General features: G+C 43.0%; 1 protein-coding gene across 2 annotated transcripts in view; it reads right to left on the bottom strand.

Annotated features, from left to right (window-relative positions):
• Positions 1 to 7,678: 7,678 nt before the first annotated feature.
• The window catches only part of LOC125722763 (uncharacterized), a 38,239-nt gene continuing 17,997 nt past the window's right edge, over positions 7,679 to 27,920 (bottom strand). The window contains exons 3-13 of one of the 2 annotated variants that reach the window (XM_048998962.1): positions 25,046 to 25,241; positions 19,194 to 19,346; positions 18,598 to 18,763; positions 18,038 to 18,138; positions 15,651 to 15,807; positions 13,061 to 13,172; positions 12,246 to 12,441; positions 11,400 to 11,552; positions 11,016 to 11,187; positions 10,558 to 10,658; positions 7,679 to 8,499 (exon numbers count right to left, since the gene is read on the bottom strand). In XM_048998962.1, coding sequence (XP_048854919.1) covers positions 8,323 to 8,499; positions 10,558 to 10,658; positions 11,016 to 11,187; positions 11,400 to 11,552; positions 12,246 to 12,441; positions 13,061 to 13,172; positions 15,651 to 15,807; positions 18,038 to 18,138; positions 18,598 to 18,763; positions 19,194 to 19,346; positions 25,046 to 25,241 — 1,684 coding nt within the window. In that variant the 3' untranslated portion in view covers positions 7,679 to 8,322. The remainder of the gene's footprint in view (positions 8,500 to 10,557; positions 10,659 to 11,015; positions 11,188 to 11,399; positions 11,553 to 12,245; positions 12,442 to 13,060; positions 13,173 to 15,650; positions 15,808 to 18,037; positions 18,139 to 18,597; positions 18,764 to 19,193; positions 19,347 to 25,045; positions 25,242 to 27,920) is intronic. The other variant, XM_048998963.1, reaches the window with a different exon arrangement.

Below are 27,920 nucleotides of genomic sequence, written 5' to 3'. Positions count from 1 at the left end.
CAATTGAATTGTTGATATTAATTGAGAAGCTGCTAGATTTGGAGATTGCAGAAGGGGTGCCTACTAAGAGGACTTCTGTTTTGGAACTGTTAAGCATGAGAAAGTTAGTGGAGAACCATACATTGAGTTCCTGTAGACAGAGAGTAAGTGAGGATGGAGGAAGTGATGATGAGGGGCTAGAGGAAAGGTAGAGCTGGGTGTCATCCGCGTAACAATGAAAATGAATGTTGTGCTTACGAAAGATAAAACCAAGAGGGAGGATGTAGATAATGAAAAGGAGGGGCCCCAGGACAGAGCCCTGGGGAACCCCAGAGGACAGAGGGAAGGTGTTAGATGTGTGTGATTTTAAGTGTATGTACTGTGTACGGTTGGTGAGGTATGAGGTGAACCAAGTAAGTGGAATGTCCGTGACACCGATAGAAGATAGTCTATGGAGGAGAAGGCTGTGGGAAATAGTGTCAAAGGCAGCGGTTAGATCGAGAAAAATGAGAATGGAAAGCAAACCGGTATCAGCAGCTATAAGAAGGTCATTAGTGATTTTTATAAGTGCTGTTTCTGTACTGTGGAGGGGATGGAAGCCGGATTGAAACTGATCATAAAGATTATTATTATTAAGGTGGGCATGTAATTGAGAAGCAACGATTTTTTCAAGAATTTTGGAGATGAATGGCAAATTAGAAATGGGACGGAAGTTGTTGAAATCATTAGGATCTAAACCAGGTTTTTTAAGAATCGGAGTCACAGTAGCAGTTTTGAGTAATAAGGGAACCGTTCCAGAAGTGAGAGATGAGTGAATAATGTTGGTGATGAGGGGAGCTAGTACTGGAAGGCAAGCTTTTACAAGGACAGTAGGTAGCGGGTCAAGGGGACATGTGGAGGGTTTAGATTTTTTAACCAGTTGAATAATGTCCGTAATAGAGGGGAGGGTAAAGCTGGAAAAAGTGGTACCTGGGTACGAAGGAGACGCACAGATATCCACTCCAAGGACTGCAGCGCCGGAAGATGGGAGGTGTTGGTGAATGTTGCTGATCTTAGATGCGAAAAATGACATGAGTGAATTAGCGAAGTCGGTGGATTGGAGGTGGTAAAAGAGTGAACCAGGGGGTTTGGTGATGCTGTTAAGAAGAGAGAAGAGAGTCCTAGAGTTATGTTGGTTTGACAAGATTAAACCAGAGTAATAATTAGATTTAGAAAGGCAAAGAGTGTCCTTGTACAATTTAATGTGATTATTGTACATTTCTTTATGAATAGTGAGTCCAGTTTTATTGGCAGTAATGTTTCAAAACAATGAAAGAATGTTACACATATTATACATTAGACAATTAAATAAATAACTGGTGTAACAGTTCATAAAATCTTAAAAAATTGCAAGTGTTTCCACAATTTTGGTCATCAGTGTATATATCAGTTAACATATCGGTATTGGCCGATAGTCATTACAAATCAAGATATCAGCATCGGTCGGGTATGTCAGTCAGGCTAATATTACCGGCTGAATTAACTGGAGAATAGGCTATTTCCTTAATAGCCCCCCCTTTCACCAGATCTGCATGTACTTCTCTCACTCCCTCCTCTGCATCTCTAGATAAGGGATACTGGGCCTTGTGAGGCCGAAAGTCAGACTTGGGGTGGACCACCAAAGGCTCAGCTGACACCACTCTGCCAAAATCATTTTTCCCTTTTGCCCACAAGCAATCAGGTACTTCCCATAACCAGTCTGGCAGTGGATGAACACTTTTCTCCCTACATTCTTCTGCATCCCCCATTCTCTGTACCTCTACACAGTGATCTATTTTGTACCTTTGCACCTGTCCATCTCCACACATCCACCTTCCATCCTATAAATACACTTACACGGTCCTTCTCTCACATTCTGCGACTCAGGGTCCTAAGTCCTTCTATTCTAATGACCCCTTTTGCCCATATGATAAATGGGGGACCGAACCTCCCACATATCACTGCTCCTGGGCGGCTGACAAATGGACAGATGCAGCAGACCTGTCCTCTGCCACATAGAGGTGATCAAGCACAACAGTCTCTCCCAGTTTTCCTGCAGCTTCAAAATCCTTTATCCACTCAGCCCCTCCTCTTCCAGAAAACTGAGCAGTGCAATGCAATCTTTCAGGCTGTTCTTGACCTTCAGGGATACGGTCTCTCAGAATTGTATCATCTGCTACCAAGCGGCAAAGTTTTCTTTCTCCTATAAACAAAACAGTCCCAAAGCCTCTGTCCCGGCCTTTGGGTACATGTTCTTCTTCCTCATCATCATTCTCTTGGTCATTGTCCTCATCCTCCTCATCATGGGAAGACTCTTCCTGCTTTACAGAAGGATGTGGCATCGGACCCACTGCCCCCCTTCTGCAGCAGGGGCAGAGGGCTCACCTCTTCCTGGAGGAGGAGGGACCTGGACAGGAGGGCGAGGTGCAGGTGGCAGCGGTGGAAGAGGGGACACTTCAGGCAGGACAGGATACAGGAGATCTGCATTAGGCTTTTTCCTCTTCTCAGCATCAGCATCAGCCACAGGTGGAGAAACAGCAGCAGTCGGATCAGCCCCCCTTTCCTTTCTGCTAACCATTACACGACTTTCCTTATCAATCATGAATCCTCATCAAGGCCACAGACTTAATAATATTCTGGCTTGTACATTCCCATACTACAACAAACATTCCCTCTCCTTTCCAATAACGTTTCACAACATTCTATCTCCAATATGTTTAGAGTGCCCTCCTTTGGTCATCTACCCCCAGTCTGATGGTACCAATTTTTACAAGCCTTCTTTAGTCTCAGGCCAGTCACCCGTTCCATTATTTGCCATGGGGATGGTTTTCCCTTATCCCCCCCTTTTTTTTTTACATTCCCTCATTATCTCTCTCTCGATCTCTGAGTCCCTTTCAGGGGAGTGTGAATGTTTGTAAGGTAGCTGCCGTCTGTACAAAGCACGCAGCTACTGGGTGACCACTAAACTAAACAAGACAACTTGTTACTGGGTGACAAACCCTAAAAGAACCAAGTGTAATTCTAAACATTAGATGTTCTAAAAACACAATTATATCTTTACTTTTGACACCTGCATGCGTCAGTGTGGAGCAAAATTCCATGTATCAATTTATCTCAATGAGGATACTGCACCTGGGAGGGTACTGCACACCCTTTACCACATACACATTCTCCAAAACCATACACCCTTTATACTCCCGTGGGACCGAGAGTGGACCAAACCCCGAACAGTCCCTCAGCCTGGAGTCAGGGGTCTACGACAGCGCCTGTCTTAGGTTGTCCCTGTCCACACACAGGAATCTTACCCGTCTTTGGCCTGTTACGCAGTGCTGTGCTACTGCATCCAATGCATTCACTGTCCAGCCTCCGCCATACAATGCTGCGCCACACAGTACACACACCGCCCTGTCCTCTGCCCCTAATGCACCAAGCCTTCACTGTCGTGTCTGGCCTCCTGCGGGGTGACAGCTTCCCTGCTGTCTGACAGCCTCCCTGCCGTCTTGTGCCCCGTCACACAAATACACAGTGGCGCCACTCAAAATCACGGACTTTCCCAAGGTCTTGTCATCCACCTAACCCACGTAATAGGTCACTCAGGTTTCCCCTTGGACCGCACCCTTTCCCTATTACAGGTGGATGAGCGCTCTCCCTACGGCCTTCCTATCCGCGTTCAGCGCTTCCCCGTGCTTGGATCCCACAGTCACGGCGGACTCTCACACACTCACACACTATCACAACATAACCTTCAGCATCAAGCAAAGCAGCAGCAAAAATTAATAAACAGAGAAGCCTTTACCTCACCAACACAGGTCCGGCAAAATCAGTCTCAGGAATGTTCAGCTCTGGGACAGCGTGATCTCTGTTGTTCCTTGACGAGGGACTGGGCCAATCCTCAATCTCATCTGGATCTGGTCCCATCAGGCTCTACGCCTTACCTACTTCTATCGCAGGACCCCATCGTCTGGAACAAACAAAGAACTCAGCTGCCCCACGTTGGGCGACAACTGTGGTAGAAAAATTTTAAATCTAATACTTAGAATAAAAGTCGGACCTCTCAGTTTGATGAGGTAAAGGAAATCTCTTTTATTCTAGCAACTCAGCAAAGCGCTCTCATCACACTCTGGCATTCCTTACCAAATCCTCCGGAGTTCCCCGAGCAACCAGTTGATAAACCATAACTCCCACTCCACAGTAAGGGTGTCTAAATCCTGATTGGTCACAAAACACCAATGAACCGAGCTCAAACGTATAACAAACACAATTCTCGAATTCTATTGGTTCACCTTGGTGGCAAGGTAAAGTCCACCCATTCTGCTCAGTTTACCAGAACATGTCTCGACTGCTAGGCTCCTACTGGAGATATGAATATAGATATTGATTACATGACATTGAATCACTGTAAATACTTGGTTGTCCTTTGATTAATGATTAACGTATTGACATATTGTCATTGAATCACTGCCAATATATGGTTAACATATGATTAATATGATTAACATGATTACTTATACATTTGCACTACCGCATAGCTTGCTATATATTGTCTGCCATAACTATTGTATAAAGCTATAACTCGCTGTGCACCAGTTGGGGCAGCTTCGAATCTCTTCCTGCAAGTGGTTTCTCCCCCCCTTTGTTCCGCTGTCTGCTTCTCCAAGGCCCGAGCTTTCCTCAGGGTCTGCAGAACTTACTGCAGGCAGCTATCTCGAAGCGAGATCACACAGTATTCAAAACAATCTCTTCTTGCCTAAGGCCTAAGACACACACAGACCCAATATGCCAACCTCCCAGGCCTACCGATGTCCAATTTTAATTCCACAGTTACCTGAAATAAGAAAGAATTTTATATTCATTTCTATCTTCGACATCGGTATGTAGCAAACTCTTCATCATTTATATTCCCATATAATGTTATTTAATATATTTATTTTTCAAGACCTAAAAAACATGATGTTTTATATGAAAAACTAGAAAGGTTAAAAATATGATTACACTTCTGCAGGTCTTCCTTCAGTCTCTGAGCAAGATCATTCGGGTTCATCTAATTCCGGATTTCAAGCATGACATTGAGAGCTTACCTTGTTAATTTGTTTCATGGGATGCTCACCCCGTTCAAGGACGCTTACCTTGTTAAGTTGTTTCACGGGATGCGCACCCTGTTCAAGGACGCTTACCTTGTTAATTTGTTTCACGGGATGCTCGCCCTGTTCAAGGATACTTACCTTGTTTTTCTGAGGGGTTTTCCTATGGACAAGAGAAAGTGTTGCGCAATATGTTTCGTAAGCCCCTGATCGGTTCACAGGACACTTGTCTTCAGGAAAGAGGGAAAGCGTTGCTCAAGGACACTTGTCTTATCATTTCTGATTGAAACCGCAAGCAGCAGCACCCAGACAAAACTGGAGAATTAAGAGCGCATTGGCTGAGGGGAGGGGTGAGCCTGGCCAGCTTGACCCCGGCCCACATGCAGCGCCAAAATTAGTATAAAGGAAGGGGGAGATCCCGGTGTTGACCGAAGATCAGCCGTGGGATAGAGCGCGCATCGCCCGGCACTTCTCAGGAATCACGTGTTAGTCTCCTGCCAGGACTGAAAGGGGCTCCCCGGTCCGTGTGTGAAGGTGGGTGATTATAGCACATCTGAGTGTAGATGGCTCTGCAACTGCTTATGCCTTTCATTGATTCTTGGGAATAATTATCACTGCTCGTGATAATAATTCTTATATTTCATTGCTTCTTTTCTATATATATATTTATTTTCCTACTGTATCTTTGCATCTTTTCTTATTAGCTATATATATAATAATTCGATATTCATGGTAGTACGGATTATTTTGCATTTGCTTTTGATACGATATCTTGGTATTGCTGTTAAATGCGAGGTTATTTTGTGTTATTTATTAAAGTGTATTTGAGTGAACCTAAGCGTGCCTGTTTGTTCCTTCGAGATGCTGGAACAATTTAAAACGGTCTTACCCTGCTGCCAAGTTTGCATTTCAGCTGGCAAGAAGCACATTGTGGCTGGACCATATGGAAAGCACAAGTGAGCGATTTCAATGCTAGAGAGTTAAAATTCAACGTTTTGAAATGTTCAATTTTATTTTTAAGGTTTTTCCTAAGAAAGGTTGTGAGAGTATTGAGGTTAATACTATTAAAGGTATTAGCTAAAATGTTGCCTGAGATGTCTTCAGTACCAATGGTACACACATTTAAAATGGTACAGCACATTTTAATAACATTGAAGCATTCATATTGACTAAATATTTTGTTCATATGAAAATGTGTGTGTGTGTGAGAGAGAGAGAGAGAGAGAGAGCGGGCATACTTATCCTTATGGGGACACAATGTCCCCATAACATGATAAATATCTGTTTTTTCCCTTATGGGGACCAGGAAACTCTATTTTATAAAGATCAGTGACTGCTATGAAAAAACTAAAAATGCAAAAACTCTTGTATTTTGCTTGGTTACTTGTGGTTATGGTTAGGGCAGGGTGGGGGTTAAGGTTGTCACAGTTAGCGTTAGCATTTTTCCCATAGAAGTGAATGAGCGGGCCCCATAAGGATAGGTATACCCTACATGTACATGTGTGTGTGCGTGTGCGTGCACGAGTGTAACATGCTGGGACACAAAAGCTGGTAGAGTACGTGTAGTACAGGTAAGCTATGTTGTGAAAAAATAGCATCGCTGCTGTAAAGAAAAGTAAAAACTAAAATAAATTTCCTATCCACAGCTGCCACTGGGAAAGAAAAAAAAATCCCTACCAACCCATGACTGACAACCAACAGGAACCAAACCTTTTTTTTTCATTGATACTTCTGCACTTCTAAATGAAGAAGACAGTTTTGAATTCCAGCTGCAAAAACACCAGCGCTGTGCTTGTAATCTACTAAACCTAGTAGCTAGAGAAGATGGCATAAATGCAACATCCAGTGAAGCATACAGGAAATTGTACCATTCTACATTTAGCAAGTGTAATGGTCTGCGGAACAAATGTGGAAGGTCCACTGTTCCCTCCAGCTTCTCCGACCGAATAAGACAAGGTGGAATTCCTTGTTCCTGGCAGTGGAAAGACTATGTAGGATAATCGAAGACAAGGGTGAGGGGGCAGTAGGAGTAATGTGCACCGGCCTAAAGGTCCCAATGTAAGTAAGAAATATGCTATGTGTTTTATTAGTTAATTAAAATGAATGTGTTCAGTTTTCTTTTTTGTATAATATTCTGATTTAATTCAATGTAAAGGTAGACTTAAAATTGCGGTGCTGTTTGTTTTGTTTTCATTACAGGTTCAACCCAGCCGACTTGCGTTCCTTACTGAGTATGCTGCTGTAATGAACCCTGTCGCCCGGGCAACCAACATTCTGCAAGCGGAATCTAATGCCCAAATGGGGTGGCTACTTCCGACAATCAACCTCCTGACCATCAAACTTGACAGTCAAGATGCAGCTGAAGTACTGCAAGCCTCTTGTTGATATGCTACAGACTGGAATTAAGAAGCGTTCTGGGCACATGTTGGGGGATGCTGAGCTGATCGCAGCTTCGATTCCTCTTCCAAAATTCCGAACATCATGGACAAAGGATGATGTCACAATCAAAATGGATAAGACAGCATGTGTATACACTGTAAAACCTAACAGTACTTCTTAATGAAAGAAGTTAATATAACAATAATTAATTGTTGGTGGTGTATTTAATTGCCAGTGCTGCCCTTGGATGATTAGCATATGCGGAAAGGTGTTAGGACTGTTGTGATACCCTTTTCGGTGTAGTTCCTGGTACCGCCCACTCCCCTGTAGATCAATGGTGCTGGATGTATATTTGCATAGCATGACACAGTACTGTTTTTGACTTAACAGATTTTTTTTAATTCACCACGATTGTGATGAATAGGGCAAGAGAAAAAAAACCACAGAAATGGCTATTGTATGTTAGCCAGTGACTACGCGAGATGGTATAGCCTCTATGGTTTAACTAGAGAAGGCATTGGCTGGGAAGAAAATGCTGTGAAAATCAACTATTTTTTTTCTCTTGTAAGATTGGGCTGTCTAGGAAAAACATCAAGTCCATATGTACTTCTATAATTGAGGAGATTTCTTTGGGGATACACATATATAAAGGATATATCGAATTTATATTGTATAGAATATATCTAAGCATCATTCATACTCGAGTGAGAAGACAATTATAAATCCATGTTATGAAAAGGTTTCTGTGTCGGAAAGGTACAGAAAGAGCCTAATGCAGGTTTACAGGAAACAAAGGTGTGGTGTAGACCACAAGGACATGGACAGAGAAAGGCAATGGCACAACCCCTCAATATGATCAATTCATCTACTCTGTGTCGTCCTCCCAGCTGTCAAAGTAATTGTCAGCAAAGTCCAGCATCTGCTTCATGGCCTTGAGGAGCAGGATGTCACAGGTGTCACTCAGCTCACTCTCATCAAAGTAATTCTTCACTGGAATCACATTTGATGGTAGGATGCCCAGACACTCGCTAGCTCTGTAGATCTGCAGAGAGACACATACATTCATGTATATTTTCCTGCTGCTGTATCACATGATTTGTGTCAAACAGGGTTCTAATAAGTCACAACTGAAATGGTATAAATCTGCCTTTAGCAGATGCTGCCAAATGAGAATGTACAGTAGAACCTTGGAACTTTAATAACTCTTAACTCAACCAACTCTGATATCAAACGGGTATTTTTTTTCAAGGCAATACGTTGGATCTCAACCTTTCCTACTAGAACTTCTATGGGTCAAGAAGCGTTCAACTGTACAAATTCGGACCTCGAAAGGGTCTATGGCGTTTAATTAGTCTCAAAACTCACACACATAAAAACCACGCTTGCATATGCACTCGCCAGCAGAAATATCATCTTCACTATACGCTTCACTATACGTATTACACAATACTCACTTGCTCACTCAGTATTTAATTATTACTCTCAAAATGTGTGCCACGCCCCCCTGATTATCCACGTGTGCTTCCCTGATTATACCCAGCTGTACCCTGTTGTCTTGTCTATTTCAGTCCCCGTCTTGCCTCAGTTCAGGGTCTGTAATTGATGTTAGTTTGGTTGCATGATCCTGTCCCGTCCGTAGCTGCCATTAAATTCCCGTTTACCCCGATTTCACCTCCTGCCTCCTTCCTGCCCGCTTGCCTGCCCATGCGCCTTACTCGCACAACTGGCGAAGCGTGACAGAATGGCAGACCCTAGGAAGAAAGCACCTTCCGTGATTGAGGAAGAATACGCCGGTTACATTGACCAGGTGCTATTCTGGATCGCCCAGCCCGGCATCCGGGAAGATCCCCCGGCGTGGGGTCTCGTCAGCCGGAGCTGGGTCATCCTGGACCAGCTGTCCCTAGAGGAGGACGCGCACCTCGCAGAGGAGGTGCGCGTTAACTTCCGGCAGCTGGCCGAGCTCCGGACGGAGCGGTGGGTCGCTCCGAGTGAGCCCGCGACTGTCCTCCCGCCGTCTGCCTTTGTGGACAGCGCGCAGCCTCCCTTCCAGACGAGGGCCCGAAAAAGGAAGAAGCACGCGATCGTCCCGCCGATCGTTCTGGGGACGTGCGCACTCGCCCCCGCCTCCCTCTCAGCCGGGGAACAGGAGGACTCTCCGGCTGTTCCTGAGGTCACCTGCGCAGCTAAGCTGCCTCCCCGGGCAGCTTCTCCTGTCCGGAGAACACGCCGGGCCGCCGCGCAGCCCGAGTGGCCGCCTCCGCTGCCTGCAGGTCCACCGCCCGAGGCGCTCCCTTCGCCTCTGCCTGCTGCAGCTGCTGCACCCCAGCAGGAGGTCCCGGCTACGCCCGCTGCCTGCAGGTCCACCGCCCGAGATGCTCCCTTCGCCTCTGCCTGCTGCAGCTGCTGCACCCCAGCAGGAGGTCCCGGCTACGCCCGCTGCCCTCGCCACCAAGTTCTTCACCCTCCAGGGACTATACTGGAGGTACCACTGTACGACTAAAGTTCTAAAGCTCCTGAGGGCAATTAAATGTCAAAAAACTGTACTACTTGCCGATAGAGTTTTTTAGTGTGATAGTATTCATAACCGGCTTCTACTGAATATGTATCAGAATGTACTCACTGATAAGACTTCTACCCACTTATGTAAGTCGCTCTGGCTAAGGGCATCTGCCAAATGCAATAAATGTAAATCCAAATTTTGGACACAAATTTGTCATCCATCCATCCATAACCCCCAATCCCAGGCAACAGAGGACCTGAGGAAGGAGACACCCAGGCCAGCATCCTGGTTTATGGAGGCGTGAGGCCACAGTGCTGCCCACAGGGTCATTTTGCTGCCTGACAATATGTTTTAGAAAATAAAATTGAGATAAAGGTTTGTGAGCCATTGGAATATAATAAACCAAAGGTTCAGACCCCCCAGGGCTGTGGACTCGATCCCTGCCGCTGGTTGCATGTGTGACGTTTGCTTGTTCACTCTGTTTCCTGCTACTGCCCATAAACATTCACCCAGATGAACTGCTATCTCTCACTTGTTCACGGTGTGTGTGTCTGCTGCAATCTTTTAGTACTGATTCCAATGTTAGACCCAGAAACTCACCATATCCTTTATGTAGCAGCTGTGATACACCTTCTTCAAGTCCTTTTCCACATGTGGGCACGCTTTGTCCACATGAGTCAGTAGCACCAATAGAGGGACCTCTAAACACAGCAACAGAAACGTCTCACTAGTGACATATTATATGTTGTCTGCCAAAGGCACGGAAAACGTTCAGTTTGCCATATTCTAGTCCGGTAAACTGAACTTCTCTGTGTTCATACTGAATATCCAAATACATTATTAAAGTCATTAGTTCGCATGGGTGAACTTACATTTCTACTTTCCCGTATGATTGTTCAGTATTAATCATGGTTCAGGAAAAGCAGGTGTTAAAGCATATTACAACATGTATATAAATAGTTGCTTGTGAATTGTGACCCCCAGATCCACCCCCTCCCCCACTGACACACACTCCATCATAGATGCCACCTCCCTCCCTGTTCTCCACACTCACTGACCTGCCGAGTTAGTTCTCTTTCTGATTTCATCAATTTTATTCTTCATTCCTTGGTCCACAATTCCAGTTGTGGAGGCATCTATCACATACACCACACAGTGGATCCTGTCCTTAAGAGCCAATGTGCTCCATGCCTGAGAGTTATCAGCTTTCATTGGCTGCACAGGGTTGAACTAAACAAACAAAAAGGTGTGAATGACATACAGACATGCATTGACTATGAGATCATAGGAAACTCAAGCGAAAAGCAATGTGAGTCCTTTCATATGACACTTATGTAACAACAGCACATTATTTATGCCAAAAACAATCCGTGAATGAGATTTAATTTCCTGTATTCATATAGCAGTAGTTTTTGATGTGTGGTTAGATACACAGTTCTTACCTGGTACTTGTCTGGTATGTAGCCCTTCAGGATGCTCTCAATATCTTCAATTTTCACCCCTCCATCCTCCCTTGCTTCCAATCCCATGGTGTCACACAGTAGGAATCCCAGAGGCTGTCCGCCTCGGCCCGCTTTCACCTGGTAAGTGTGATACTGGAAGAAGACACATGATGTCATTCACCTTCTACCTGCTTATCCAGTTCAGCAGGCATCTCAAAATGATGTAACTTGGTGGCCACTGGTGAGGAGGTCTTCAGCTCAGGCAACCCACTTTATTTAAACAATACAAGGATAATGGACTTAACAACCAGCATTAAAATGGGGGTGTGAGGAGATTCACTAAGCTTGGTGACACTGCTGATTAGTTTTTTATTTTTCAGGGAGACCAATCACTTGGTCTGCGGATTGGATTTAATAACCATTAAGAATCACATTATGTGCTCAGCCGGTACCATGTGATTTCATATCACGGAAAATACATTTGAGCACCACATGTCCTGTAGGTAATGGCAATAAGAACATGATGAGGGTGGGACAGTGGCTCAGTGGATGGTGCTGCAGCTTCACACTTCTAGGGCTGGAAGCTCAAATCGTGCCTCTGGCTCTGTGTATGTGGAGGTTGCATGTTCTTGCTGTGTTATGTGGGTTTTCCATAGGTTCAAACTAAATATCCTGCCATAGGATCAATCCCTTCCTAAATCGCAATGAGGATAACAAACAGCAACTGAAACAGAGTGAAGCTAAAAATAACAGAATATCGTCCTTCCTCTCAAGCAAGAACATCATATAAAGACATCTGGATACACGAATGTTATACCAGGAAATGAAGTTAGACAGTCTCATTACCTTCAAGGTCAGGCTGGTTTTCATTTCTCCTACTGCAGCTTGGCTTGTAATGTTGCCACGGAAGATAGAGTTGATGGAGTTGAAGAAGCTTGATTTTCCAGCTGTAATATGACCAATTAGAAGAATCCGAGCCTGAGGCACTGAATCGATAGTGGGCTTGTAATCTTGCAGGTATTGCTTGAGATCAGTTCGTGTGCTAAAAGAACAGACATTTGAATTGGAAATAGGGATTAGCCAGAATTCATAAGGAATATAAACGATCCCATAATAGCATATTACTATGGCTTCCTTTACATCTCATTAGTCATCTGCAACTGAAACCACTTAATGAAGTATCATACATGCTTATTAGAAAGTGTTTGTTTATTTTTTATTTACAGGTGCTAACCAAAGCTATGCAAGGGTCTTGTTCAAGGGCCCAATGGTGACATCACTCTGCGGAACATAAAATCAGAATCTTCAGAATCTTTATTGCAACATAAAATAAAACTTGCTTTGGCACAGCTTGTTACAATTGGAGACGCCCATTACAATAGACCATTAACAATTAGGGCATAAGCAGACAGATTAAATATGAGGCAAAAGATACCCAGCAGAGATACATAAATGCAGTGTAGGTGATAAATGCAGTTAGCAGCTGGTGAGCTAACCTGCAGGGCTGCACACTGCCCAGTGTTTATATGTGTGTTTGTGTGGGAGGGGAAGGTTATAGAACTTATGCATATTTTAAACATATATCCATAAAATTATGTGATGCTAGTAAAAAATAAACAAAACAAGTTGTTGATTATGCTGGATAAAAACGGGCTTCATACCTGTGGTCCCACACAACATCCCTCCAAGCTTTACCAAGGAGCTCTGGTTTGTTCTCCTCTGTCACTGGGGTACTGCTCCCACTTCCCATTTTCCCAACACCAACTTTCTGACCTGTTCAAGGAAAGCATTGTGTTTTCATTATCGGTCCACCAGTCCCTGGAGAAACTGGGGTTAAGGGCCTCGTTCACAGGATCTGAACCAGCAACCTGCTGACTACAGACACAGAGCCCTAACCGACTGAGCCACACACTGACCCATTACCCTTTTGCATGAACCTTTTTAACAATATACTTTATACATTTTCAATATGCCTTATGCTACAGCTGGCTTTGGAGTAAAATGTTTCTTAAATGGATTTTTACAGTGCTTGAAGTAGGGAAAATCAAGTGCCGGTACTCCCCTTGTTATCTTTTACCGTTACTAGCAAATCAAACATAGTAGAAATGTTGCCGGTTCTCTGAAAAGGGAGACAAAGAGGTGCTAGGTACAGCCTCTCTCTGAACAGCCCACTTCAAGCACCGAATTTGTACTTATACCTATTATACCTAGTACATTCAGGGCTGGTCCTCACTCATGTGGCGACCTGGGCAGGAATTACCGGCAGTGCCCCCCCTCCCCAGTGCAAACTCCAAAATAAATGTAGAAACAATAAGAGTGAAGAAATAAAGATGCTGGTGACTAAACAGTGCCTAAACCAATCTACAACATTAAATAATGGCCGTTTTTATTTTAAAGGGAAATTTGAATGTCAGATTGAACAATAAATTAACTTCAATATATAAATATATATAAATACAGAACATTTAACAAATTTACACAACACTATGCATCCATCTGCTTTTAAGTGTATTCATGCAATGCCAGATGCGTCATTAAATTTGATGCCCCCCCCCCCTTTTGCCCTTACAACATGTCTAGAAAGGTTTAAAAGAATCTGGGAATTACTTTTATCTGTTATCATACAACCGGGATCAAATGTCAAGTACTACAACTGTTTTTTTTTTTTTTTTTTTTTTGCTTTCATTATGCTGTTTGAAAAAGATCCATAAAATACTTTTAGAGTTATTGTGTTCACAAGACTGAGTATCTTCTATAGCTGTCATTTCCTTCCTTTGCTACCACACGGTGCTGCTGCTTCATTTTTGAGACAATTTATCTGAAAATAAAACCAGGCATAGATCTTCATTTAAATAATGTTTTTGTTACACATTAATAAAACTCATCCAACATTTTTTTTTTTTACAAAATCAAATGTAGTCTGCTTTCACCCTTCATTTTGCTGCCACTAAGCTGCATTGCTTAAATTTTGGGGTGACCTGTGTCAAAATTTAATCAGTGCCAGTTGGCACCCATACAAAGTTTGAACAACACCCAGCAAATAGTTTTTTAGTTATCATCTTAAGGGGATCAAATGTCAAAACTCCATTTTTTCTTAAGAAATGAACCCTAATGAGGGGCTCAAGGTAAAATCTTGTCAGATGTTAGAGGTATCCCCTAGATGTAGCATTTTAAATAAACTCCTCATCCGTGATAAATATAATTTTATATATATTTGCATATATTTTAAGACTGAGACAGAAAGTGACCAATGCTGGAATCATCAGGTAATTTTATTAGCATGGCATCTAATCTAGTGCTGGGTTAAAATGTATACCTGAATGTGAAATTATACAGCTCTGGAAAAAATAAGAAATCATTCTATATTTTTAAATCCTGATTTATTCCTGGGTTTACTGCTGGAGGCTAAACTACGAGGCAGGCTGCTTCCAGGCTCAAAGTTTCTAAGACAGCAACAAACAAGAATAAGGTGAAGCAGGAGGCAATAACCAAAAACTAGACAGTCAGAAGGTAGAAGCTACTTTCTAACGCCAGAGATGACCGTCAATTTATCCGGCAGTGCCTCATAAATCGGAGGATGACCTCAAGTGACCTTAAAAAGGAATGGGAAAAACATTACGTGTAGGTGTGAAGTGCACTGCTAGGGTTAGGATCATATCAGGCTCCTAGAAGCAGGACTGAAGACCCATAAAGCAAGGAAGAAGCTCTTCATTAATGAGAAGCAGGGAAAAACCAGGCTGGAGTTTGCAAAAAAATATGTACATTTTACACAGGCATGTACCCATAAATTGAGAAATGAGTGAAACAGAAAATTTTGCTGTGGTCTCAATTTTTTCTAGGGCTGTGTATGTGTATATATATATATATATATATATATATACACACACACACATACACACACACACAGCCCTGGAAAAATTGAGACCATAGCAAAATTTTCTGTTTCAATCATTTCTCAATTATATAATAATAATAATAATAATAATAATAATAATAATTATTATTATTATTATCATTCATATATATATATATATATATATATATATATATAAGCATCATTCATACTCAAGTGAAAAGACAATTATAAATCCAGGCTATGAAAAAGTTTGAGTGTCAGGAAAGGTACAAAAACAGCCTAATGCAGGTTTATAGGGACCTAACCTGTGGCGTAAAACACAGGGACATGGACAGATTGAGGCAACGGCACAACCTCTCAATATGGTAAATTTATCTACTTCGTGTTTTCCTCACAGTTGTCAAAGTAATTGTCAGCAAAGTCCAGCATCTGCTTCATGGCCTTGAGGAGCAGGATGTCACAGGTATTATTCAGCTCACTCTCATCATGGTAATTCTTCACTGGAATCACATTTGATGGTCGGATGCCCAGACACCCGCTAGCTCTGTTGATCTGCAGAGAGACACATACATTCATGTATATTTTCCAGCTGCTGTATCACAAGACTTGTGTCAAACAGGGTTGTAATAAGTCACAACTGAAATGGTATAAATCTGCCTTTAGCAGATGCTGCTGAATGTGAATGTACAGTAGAACCTCGGAACTCGAATAACTCTGATATCAAACCTGTATTTTTTTTCAATGCAATGTCTTGGATCTCACCCTTTCCTACTAGAACTTCTATGGGTCGAGAAGCGTTCAACTGTACAAATTCGGACTTCGAAAGGGTCTATGGCGTTTAATTAGTCTCAAAACACACGCACATAAAAACCATGCTTGCATATGCACTCGCCAGCAGAAATATCATCCTCACTATACACTTGACTCTACACAATACTCACTTGCTCAATCAGTATTAAATTATTACTCTCAAAATATGAGGCACGCGTGTATGCGCTCGTGAGCAGAAAACCCATCCTGTCTACGCGCTCGCTGGACCCTCTTGTGGAAGCCCTTTAGGGCCAAATCGTCTTAAACTTTTCGCATAGAGACGGAATTATCTCACGGCTACAGACGTTATATTTTTATCTCTAAAGACAGACATATAACTTCACATACAGATGGCATTTTGCAACGTGTCTTGTTGCCAACAAACTGATCTTTCAAAATAAAAGCACCGTTAACTTCTAACCACAAACAACATAACAAAATCAAATTCTTCACCCTTTTGGTTATTATTCTCTGTGACTTTCCTTATGTGCAATGAAATAGACCAGGGTGAAAAAACAAGTATTACTGTATATACAATATTGTCATGGAAATAAATCAATACTTATGTTTAATCAATTAGCCTATGATTACGGTTTAAAAGAAAATTGCGAAGAGCCATTTTCCTTTGCGTCCCAATGATTTTGATTTCATACATCATAAATAAAACCACATATTTGTTGATAGTGATGTATTTGTGATTTTTTTCTATAGATCATCTGCAGTATATTGAGTCCCTAAAGATGTCAGGGTGAGAAAATATATTTTTAATTGTTTTGTGTTTCCTCTCAATAGCTTTGTGTTCCCTCACAATACTTTTCCGCTACTAATAATAACTGTACTCTGTCCATTTAAAATACAAAAGATAGAATTAATGGATTAATAAGTATAAACCAAAATAATACAGACATGTCTAGTTAAATGTACTTTACTGTTTACAGCAACTGGCGGTCATTGGGCACAGTGCAATTATTATAATCATTATTATTATTATTATCATTATTATTATTATTATCATCATCATCATTATTATTGTCATAAATAATAACAACTGTGATGATGATGATTATAATAATAAATATGTATATAAACATAATATTATAGTTGTCTGGTGTACATTGTCATTTATTTCCTGGTTATTGCTTTTGTATGTGTGGATTTTCACATCTCTATGAGTTTATCAGTTGTTGAATGATTGTATGATTAGTTTACTAGGTTGATAGGTTTTAATAGGCAAACATGGAGGCTCTGCAATGGATTAAACTCATTTACATCATTTCTTATGGGGAAATCTGACTTGGAACTCAACTAAATCCTAAGTCGACCAGCCTTCTGGAATGAAGTAAGTTTGTCTTCCAAGGTACCACTGTATAACTGAAGTTCTAAAGCTCCTGATGGCAATTAAATGTCAAAGAATTGTACTACTTGCCAACAGAGTTTTTTATTGTGATAGTATTAACCGGCTTCTACCGAATAAGTATCAGAATGTAATCACTGATAAGACTTCTACCCACTTATGCAAGTCGCTCTGGCTAAGGGCATCTGCCAAATGCAGTAAATGTAAATCCAAATTTCGGACACAAATTTGTCATCCATTCATCCATAACCCCCAATCCCAGGAAACAGAGGACCTGAGGAAGGAGCCACCCAAGCCAGGATCCTGGTTTATGGAGGCGTGAGGCCACAGTGCTACCCACAGGGTCATTTTGCTGCCTGACAATATGTTTTAGAAAATAAAATTGAGATAAAGTTTTGTGAGCCATTGGAATATAATAAACCAAAGGTTCAGACCCCCCAGGGCTGTGGGCTCGATCCCTGCCGCTGGTTGCATGTGTGACGTTTGCTTGTTCACTCTGTTTCCTCCTACAGCCCACAGACATTCACCCAGATGAACTGCTATCTCTCACTTGTTCACGGTGTTTGTGTCTGCTGCAAGCTTTTAGTACTGATTCCAGTGTTAGACCCTGAAACTCACCATATCCTTTATGTAGCAGCTGTGATACACCTTCTTCAAGTCCTTTTCCACATGCGGGCACGCTCTGTCCACATGGGTCAGTAGCACCAATAGAGGCACATCTAAAAACATCAACAGAAACGTCTCACTAGTGACATATTATATGTTCTATGGAATAAGCCATCATAGCAATCAGCACACTGATGTCTGTCTTACTCAGAAGCACCTGCCAGCATCACTCTGCCTTTCCTCAATCCACATGTGTTCAGCTCAGCTCATGTTCATACCCTAATCTTCAGTCCCAACCCTTTAAAAGTGGACCCTATGTGACAGAAAGCCCTCCAGCTTCTCACAGATGGAGCGGCTCTGTGTGGAGGAGCATCCAGGAGCTCCTTCAGTTACAGCATGAATACTGTTCCTGCCAAAGCCCCGGAAAACATTGTTTGCCATTTTCCATTCCAGAAAGCTGCTCTTGTTCTTACTTTGTCAGGTTCCTGTGTGATTATTCTGTGTTATTCATGTACCCCTGCCCAACAACACGCATTCAATAACAGATGCCACATTCCTCCCCACTCACTAACCTTGAAAACTAGTTTTCTTTCGGATTTCATCAACTTTCTTCTTCATTTCTGTAGCCATAATTCCTAATGTTGAGCTGTCTATCACATACACCACACAGTGGATTCTGTCCTTAATTTGTAACTCTGTCTGACCAGCACCAGGTTGCCATGGTGATGCAGGGTTGAACTAAACAGACAAAACGTTGTTAATGACACATTACAAACAGACATGCACTGACTTTGAGATCATGAGAAATTGAAGCAAAATGTTGTGTATCTCATATGACATCTGTGTAATTCCTGATTTATGTGAGAACAAATCAATGGATAAGATTTAATTTTGTCAGAAGAGAATGTAGGGAGAAGACGACCAGTATCTGTAAACATGTGACTGTTATAAGCCATTAATGGGATCAGACATGCATGCATTCATATGGCAGTTGTTACTGAGGCCTGCTTAGATACACAGCTCTTACCCAGTACCTTTTTTTTATGCAGCCCTTCAGGATGCTCTCAATATCTTCAATGTTCACCCCTTCGTTTGCTTTTCTGAGATTTAGTTTCCTGTATTCATATAGCAGTTGTTTTTTAGACATGCTTAGATACACAGCTCTTACCTGGTAATCGTCCGGTATGTAGCCATTCAGGATCCTCTCAATATCTTCAGTTTTCACCCCTCCATTCGCAGTTGCCTCCAATCCCATGGTGTCACACAGTAGGAATCCCAGAGGCTGTCCTCCTCGACCTGCCATCACCTGGTAAGTGCGATACTGGAAGAAGACACATAATTTCATTCATCTTCTTGCTGCTAATACACTTCAGCAGGCATCTCAAGCTCAAATAACATGGGGGCACTGATGTGGAGGTCTTCAGCTCAGGCAGCCCACTCAGATTTGCTCAAGAAAAACACCAAATGCATATAATCTACTAAAGAGGCAGCATTAAGATGGTCATGTGTTGTTCTGTGGGCCAGATTTAATGCTGATTAAAAATCCTGTCAGACCCCTAAAGTACAGGTTATTGGAACGATAGATGTGAGAAATGTCATTTATGTCTATGCAGGGTCACAGAAGTCCGGAGCATATCCCACAAAGCAGGGAATAACCCAGGATGGGGAGTGACACACACCATTCCCACACACATTCCCACCTATGGACAATTTAAAAACTCCACTTCACTCTACAGTGTGTTTGGGTGATGGGGAGGGAAGCCAGAGAACCCAGAGGAATGATGGGTAATGGCAATAAGCACATGAGGGTAGGACAGTGACTTGGTGGGTGATGGGGAGGGAAGCCAGAGAACCCAGAGGAATGATGGGTAATGGCAATAAGCACATGAGGGTAGGACAGTGACTTGGTGGGTGATGGGGAGGGAAGCCAGAGAACCCAGAGGAATGATGGGTAATGGCAATAAGCACATGAGGGTAGGACAGTGACTTGGTGGGTGATGGGGAGGGAAGCCAGAGAACCCAGAGGAATGATGGGTAATGGCAATAAGCACATGAGGGTAGGACAGTGACTTGGTGGGTGATGGGGAGGGAAGCCAGAGAACCCAGAGGAATGATGGGTAATGGCAATAAGCGCATGAGGGTAGGACAGTGACTTGGTGGGTGATGGGGAGGGAAGCCAGAGAACCCAGAGGAATGATGGGTAATGGCAATAAGCACATGAGGGTAGGACAGTGACTTGGTGGGTGGTTTGGGGGGTTGAATCCTGCCTCCTGCTCTCTCTGCATAGGGATTACATGTTCTCACTGTGTAGTGTGAGTGTTTCATAGTGTGGAAGAAATTTAGCAACTGAAATAAACTAAAATTCCCACTGCCTCTCCAAACTGATTGGTGTGAGGAGCAGTGACAGACATTCCACACTGATGGGCCATTGACAGTATGCAAAGGTGTGGTGACTCCAAAATCACTTCAAAGTTATAACACTTTAGTATCAAACCTCATGCAATTCTTTGAATGTCTCATTCACCTTTGTGTAGCCAGCCCCTATGTCTATAAGCTTCAGAGCTCAAACGTCTTGGCTAGAAATGTTTATAATGTGGCTTTTTTACAATTTGTCAGCACCACTGAAAATAGGTTTTTGAAAAGTATATGTTTAAAGTAGATTTTAACAAAAAAAAATAGAATAATCACATTCTAAATGATCTCAGATTATTGGTGCTGAGTTTGTGCTGAATAAAAGCATTTGTAGCACCTTGGGATAAATGTTGTTTACATAAGTGAAATATTTTACAGTTTTTCTGAATTGCTGAATTATTAAAAATCATTTTGGGAACAAAACTGCCAATTGCCAACAGTCATTTATTGAATCAGTCACTTGTTTGGCAAAACTTTAAACGATGTTCACCTAGTTAGAGACAATTTGCAGATCTCAGTCACCCTTTTTGCAAAACTCAAAACACATTCTCATTCATTAAAACACATTTTGCGCTATGGTGAACTTTGATGCAAAATAGAAAACACAGCTGTAATATGCCTCTCATTTGTTTACATTTTGGCTTTGTCCTTTACAGTAACTTTTCTGGAGTACTTTGTACGGCAAACGTTATATATTAGTGTCAGTCATAACTGTACAGTATACAAATATACTGTAGTTGTCACGCCCGGCTCATATCCTCGTGTGTGCCACGCCCCCTGATTATTGAGGGGGGGTTAGGCTTCGTGCTAAACTTTGTCACACTAAGAAATGGGAACAAACTGGAACACAGGCAGGAAGTAAAGGGGGGCTGCGGCCCTTCTCATAATGCAAGTGAAATTAGGAAAGCAGAAGGTGCATTATCAGGGTCATGGTGACATTATGCTTATGCTTGACCGGCTTGGCTGCGGGGCCTAACAATGGAGGGGGTCGCTGAGGGTCGCTGACGCTGCAACTCTGCAACATAACAGGATAGGATAAAAGGAAAAGGGGGTGGGTACTAACGCACAGCATGGTCAAAACAAGAGTTGTATGTCACGCAACTGGAAAGGTTTAGCAGACGCCCTGAAAGGGTTATAAAAACCAGACACAGACCATAGAGAGAGAGCTTCCTTCGGTATGTACTGTTTGTGCATCTGAGTTTGGCTCCCGGATCGCGATCTGTGCTTGGAATAAAGAGAGCTGACTTACAACCATCTTTCGCCTCCAGAGTGCATCTTTTCCTCATCAACGGACTCGGTGGAGTCTAACTCCAACATTATCCACGTGTGCTTCCCCGATCTAGCCCAGCTGTGTCTGATTATTTTCGCCCAGTCCTGTCTATTTCAGTCCATGTCTTGCCTTAGTTTCTTGTCCGTCATTGATGTTACGTCTGATGTTTCCTGCCTCTAGTTTCTCCAATAAATCCCCGTTTCCCCGTCTTCCGCTTGCCTGCCTGCTTCTTGCCCGCTCGCCTGCCCGAACGATCACCCTCTTTCTACGGCGATCGTGACAATAGTCTTGCGGTTTCTAATTTACATGCTAACAACAGTTTTGACTGGTAGCGTTTTCATTTTTTTGTGAGTTTAGCTTGAATTTTAGGGTTTGTGCTTAGTGGTTTAATTAAAGGAGAGGAGATTTTAGGAAATGTGTTTTAGCAATTCAGAAAAACTGTAAAATGTCAAGGCATGTCAGACTACTTTGAAAGAGGGTGAGAGGCCTCAGACACCATAGGGTTACAGTAAATACTTATTATGCTATGTTTCTTTTATGTTCCTCTATCTATCTAATTCCCAATCTATCTATCCAGTGCTACTTCATCATTCAATCCTCTATGTGCAATGTAGTGATGTAAAGTGCTGTCAGCAAAACAGCATGATGCTACCACCACCCTGCTTGACCATTGGTTCAGTGTTCTTAGGTTAACCTCACCTTGATCCCCTGCAAACATATCTCTTTTCATTGTGGCCAAGCAGAGAAGTTAATGACACATTCACACGTCATTGTGACTGCCCCACATCCCCACCCCGTGAATATGCAGCCATCAGCAGCCTTTCAGACTGTTAGTCAGACAGAACACACTAAGGAATGTGTCATTTTCCACTCTGTCCACCTTTATTCTCCACAATCAATCTTATTACTTTGTTTAGGCCTGTAATTAGTCTGTTACACATATCTTGGGTCACTCTCCTCTCCCATAATAACTCTATTGCTTGGACACGCTGCTGCTTTGTACCTGGCTTGGCCTCCTTGCGGATCAAGTCAAGTAGTCAAGTCAAGTAGGTTTTATTGTCATTTCAGCCATACACACAGTATATAGAGAAATGAGTTACCGTTCCTCCAGGACAATGATGCAACACAGAGTAGGACAAAGACCGAGCAACATCATAAGCGCCGAATTAATGGTGGTATCAGTCTGGATACAGTATTTGAGTTACTGTATGGTAGCAGCGAGGGTTATTTGTGCAAAAATGCTGTGCAAAAATGCCGTGGTATAGAAGAATAAGGAGTTGAGTGGCAATAAATAACAATAAATAGAATATACAGATGTACATGTAATGATCCTTACTGGGGAGCACCCTAAGCTCCCAACCCAGGAGAGGCCTGCACCATTCCTGGGCCAGGAGAAGTTGCTACTGCACTAGATGCAGGAGAGGCCTTTGTCGCTCCACTAGCCCCTAGCCCAGGAGAGGCCTGCACCATGCCTGGGCCAGGAGAAGTTGCTACTGCACTAGATGCAGGAGAGGCCTTTGTCGCTCCACTAGCCCCCAGCCCAGGAGAGGCCTTCATCACTCTGTTAGCGCCTGGCCCAAGGCTTCCAGCCCCGAGAGGGCTGCCCACCTTGCACCCACAGTGGCCACCAAAGATGAGGTTTCTGCTGCTCCCAGCTCCAAGGGCGCCACTTTGCCCATGCTCCCAACATGCCAGGTCATCTGCCTTGCCCATTTCTGGAAGGCCTGGTTCTACCCCGCTCACTGCATGGTGTCCTGTTGGATATAGCTTCACTCTCAGCTGCCAGGCCAGTGAGAGCTGTTCTGTTCTGCCCATATCTGGACGTCCTGGTTCCGTTCTGCCTGTGTCTAGGCCTCCAGGTTCCCTCCATCCTGTCCTGCTCATCTTCAGCTGTCCCAGTCGTCATGCCCTTCAAGCTCCTCAATGCCCTCCTGTCCCTCCATCTCTCACCCTGCAGGTTCCTTATCCTCCTGTTCCTATCCTGTCTCCTAAGTGCCCCCCGGTCTGGTTCCACTGTCTCTGCAGCACCATCTGACCCTGGCCCTGCTGTCTTCTTGGTGCCACCTAGCCACTCTGACCCCTCAGTGCCACCTGGTCCCACAAGTTCTCCAACCCCAGGAGGCTCTGCGTCCTTTAGTCTGCCCCCCACATCACAGGGTCTGGATGATCCCCTGCCAAGCCCCTTCTGCTCTGCCCTGCTTTTGCCCTGTTGCCCCTTCCCAACTGTGTTCTTCCCTAATCTGTGTCCCTTGTGGTCCTTTTTGTCTGCTCTGTGTTCCTAATGGTGTCTGGTCCTGTGTTCCTGGTCTTGTCCTTGTATCTGGGGACTTTGTATGTCTATCCTGGTGTTAGGCTCCACGGTCAAAGCCCTAGGGTGGTGTGTTCCTGTCCAGTCCTGTTTTGTCCATGGGTTCTGCCCCTCTGTAGCAAAATCTGTCCTGTCCAGGTGTGACCTGTTTTATTTGCCCCCATCTCTTTTCCTGGGTCTCCTTGGTCATTTTCAGTCCATTCCTGGCCTGGTCCCTGCCTGGTCTGTGCCCCTGTCAGTGTTTGTCCTGTCCCATCCAGATTCTGGGGAGGGGTGGGGTACAGTCCTTCCCTGCCCATGATGTCTGCCTGATCCTCCAGTTTCCTCCCTGCCATTGCTCTAATAAACCACAACTGCTGCTCGTTTTTCACCTCCTGTTCTTGCCCTCAGGTTAGCAATTCCCAACTGCCTCTTGTCTGGGCCCTCATTAACTCAGTATTTAAGTGCTTCCCAGTCTTGTGGTCCCCAGTTCCATCATTAACGTTGTTTGCCTGTTGTCCATATCCACACCTCCCTGTTTCTTCCCCTGTGATCCTGTTTGCCAGTTCCATTTCTATTAGTCAACCACCTTTTCTTTGCCCCTCCCCCCACCTGCTCCCCAAGTCTTTTGCCCTGGTGTACAACACAAAGAATTGAACTTAGCAAAGAAGAGTGCAATGACTGGAATATTTATGGAGAGTAGACCACTTATATATAGCTTGTCCCATTGTATAAATTAGAACATTGCACCTCCTTTTCATTGAAGCTGTCTGTGATCATCCCTTGTGTATCACTCTGCTTCCTTTTTGCAAGAAGAAATAATTTCCCATCACTTCAGAACTATGTCTCCGGGTAAAATTTTTGTGACAATGGGCTCAAACTAAATTTCATACAAGGGATTCAGTACTGTCCTAAATGAGGGCAACAAAGAGCAACGAGTAACAAACTGCAAATAAACATAGCAGATGTGGAACAAACACTGAACCAGAATGGTGGACAGCTGTATAAGGTAGTCTTTCATGTGAAATGAAGACTTGCATAATCACATTACCTTCAAGGTCAGGCTTGTTCCTACAAATCCTACGTCAGCTTGGCTTGTTATGTTGCCACGGAAGATTGAGTTGATGGAGTTGAAGAAGCTTGATTTTCCAGCTGTAATCTGACCAATGAGAAGAATCCGAGCCTGAGGCACTGAATCGATAAGGGGCTTGTAATCCTGTATGTATTTCATGAGGTCCTTTCTTGTGCTATAGGAATGGAAATGGGAATTAGTCAAAATTTATAAGAAACACAAATAGTCCTATATCTAATATACAACAGTTAGTTTCGACCAAGAAATCTGATTGGACAAAATGTTTTTTATGAGTGCTGTTAAAGTATAACCACACTTGGACATTTCATATCAGATGTATCACTCCGCTTTACAGGGGTATCTAAAAACCGTTAAGCAATAACATATGAGAAGGAATGTGGCTGTACTCCAATATATCATCTCTGTGATTCGGTCATGCGGCCGAGCCGTCATATAATGTAGTACTAACACAACTTTGAGTATGATATTGCTTTTATACAACATTCCAAGTGGCATTTGTAGGTTAACACCAATAAGCCATAACGAATAATACTTGCTTGATTATTTATTTAAACCATGGAGTGTTTATCCTGGATCAGTTGAAACAGTATGACATGCTGCACGGAAATATAAAATGCATTCAGGCCGGCTTTGTTGTGACTCAAGACAATTGCTGCAAATAGGCCTACTGGATCCTCATGGAACGCAACTCTGTTGCCGGAATCATCTTCAGAGATGTTTGTATTAGAATATAGGTCCAAACTTTTTATGGCATGTGGAATCATAAACCTGAATGCTTTTTTGATGCATCAGCTTATATCCATGAAGTATGCCGTACCGTTTCAAGTGATCGGTTTCAAAACAGAAAATATTACTCAGAAAAACAGGATGATCTCATTATTTCAGAAAAACTGAAAATTTTACTTATAAAAACAGGGTTCTTATGTCCTTATTTTGGAAAAATACTCCAATTCATTTTCCCAGAATAATGTAATATGCTTCCAGAACTTGTAAATCTCATTAAGATTTTTTTGCACATTTACAAATCTCATTACACACACAAATGTTCTGAATACACATTTACAGATTCTTATACACTTTTGTAAATCTCAGTATGCATTTACAGATTCTTTTACATTTACAAATCTGATGATACACACACTGATTGAGATACAGTCACACAACTCTCCACACACATTTGCAAATAATTTTGCTACAATAATAGCCATACTCATGGGCCCACTGGTGAAATCACTACCAGCCATGGGATTACAACTAGTGAACGTCTTATCATGGGTGCAGAGACCTAACCTGCAGTGCCACACACCACCATATGCAGGCTGTATGTGTGTCTGGGTGTGTTTGATAGCAGAAGGTTTACAGTATATTATTCATGAATATTTAAAAAACACAGGTATATAATAACAATAATAATAATAATAATAATAATTGTCACGATCGATCGCGGGCAGAGCGGCGATCGTGCGGGCAGGCGGGTAAGAAGCAGGCAGACAGGCGAGAATCAGGGCAAACGAGAGATTTAATCTCAGGGACGAGGGCACAAACATCGACTGACATCAATGACAGACAAAGGATTCAGGTAAGACACGGACTGAAATACACAGGACTGATTGAAAATAATCCGACACAGCTGGGTACGATCGGGAAAGAACACGTGGGTAAGCAGGGGGCGTGGCACACATGAGGAGCCGACGAGCAGGTCATGACAATAATAATAATAATAATAACACATTTTATTTATAGATGCCTTTCTGGACACTCAAGGACACTGTACAGTGAATGCAAAAGAACAATATAAATCATAAAACCATAAAATACAAAAAATACAAGAATATAAAATATAGGTTAAATTAGACAAAGCAACTGAATTCACAGAGAGAAAGCCAGCTTGAACAGATGGGTTTTAAGTTTCGATTTGAAGAGTGGAAGTGAGTCAGTGTATCTGAGCTCTGATGGTAATGAGTTCCAGAGCCGAGGAGCTGAGCGACTGAAAGCTCTGCTCCCCATGGTGGGAAGACGGGCGAGGGGGACAGTGAAATGGATGGAGGATGAGGATCTGAGGGTGCGAGGGGGAGTGGCAATTTGTAGGAGGTCGGACAGATATGGAAGGGCAAGGTTGTGGATGGCCTTAAATGTTAACAGCAAGATCTTAAAGTTAATACGGAACTCAACTGGCAGCCAGTGAAGCTGCTGCAGAACGGGAGGGATGAGGTGGATGGAGGAGGTTCGGGTGATAAAACGGGCAGCTGAACCAATTGAAGCTTATGAAGGGATTTCTTAGAGAGACCAAAGAGGAGAGAGCTGCAGTAATCTAAGCGAGTGGTAACAAGACTGTTAACAAGAATATCAGTGGTATGTGGAGTAAGGGAAGGACGTAGATGATTAATATTACGTAGGTGGAAATATGAAGGAAATATGAGTGATGTTATTGATGTGAAACTGGAAGGGTAAGGTACTGTAGAGGATGACACCCAATTTATTTAATTTGAGAAAGTTTAAAGAGAACCAGGACTTAATTTCTGCTAAACAATCAATGAGGGAGGAAGGCAAAATGGAAGAGTTGGGTTTGCTACTGAAGTAGAGCTGGGTGTCATCTGCATAACAGTGGAAATTGATATTGTACTTGTGAAAGATTTTGCCTAGGGGAAGGAGGTAGATAATGAAGAGGAGGGGCCCCAGGACAGAGCCCTGGGGCACACCTGAAGTGACAGTGGAGGGCTGAGATGTGAAAGATTTTGCCTAGGGGAAGGAGGTAGATAATGAAGAGGAGGGGCCCCAGGACAGAGCCCTGGGACACACCTGAAGTGACAGTGGAGGGCTGAGATGTGAGATT

The sequence above is a fragment of the Brienomyrus brachyistius genome, unplaced genomic scaffold, assembly GCF_023856365.1.
Source record: "Brienomyrus brachyistius isolate T26 unplaced genomic scaffold, BBRACH_0.4 scaffold42, whole genome shotgun sequence".
NCBI classification, from domain to species: Eukaryota; Metazoa; Chordata; class Actinopteri; order Osteoglossiformes; family Mormyridae; genus Brienomyrus; species Brienomyrus brachyistius.
Note: the sequence above shows the minus strand (reverse complement) of the source record. Positions and strands in the feature narration are given on the sequence as shown.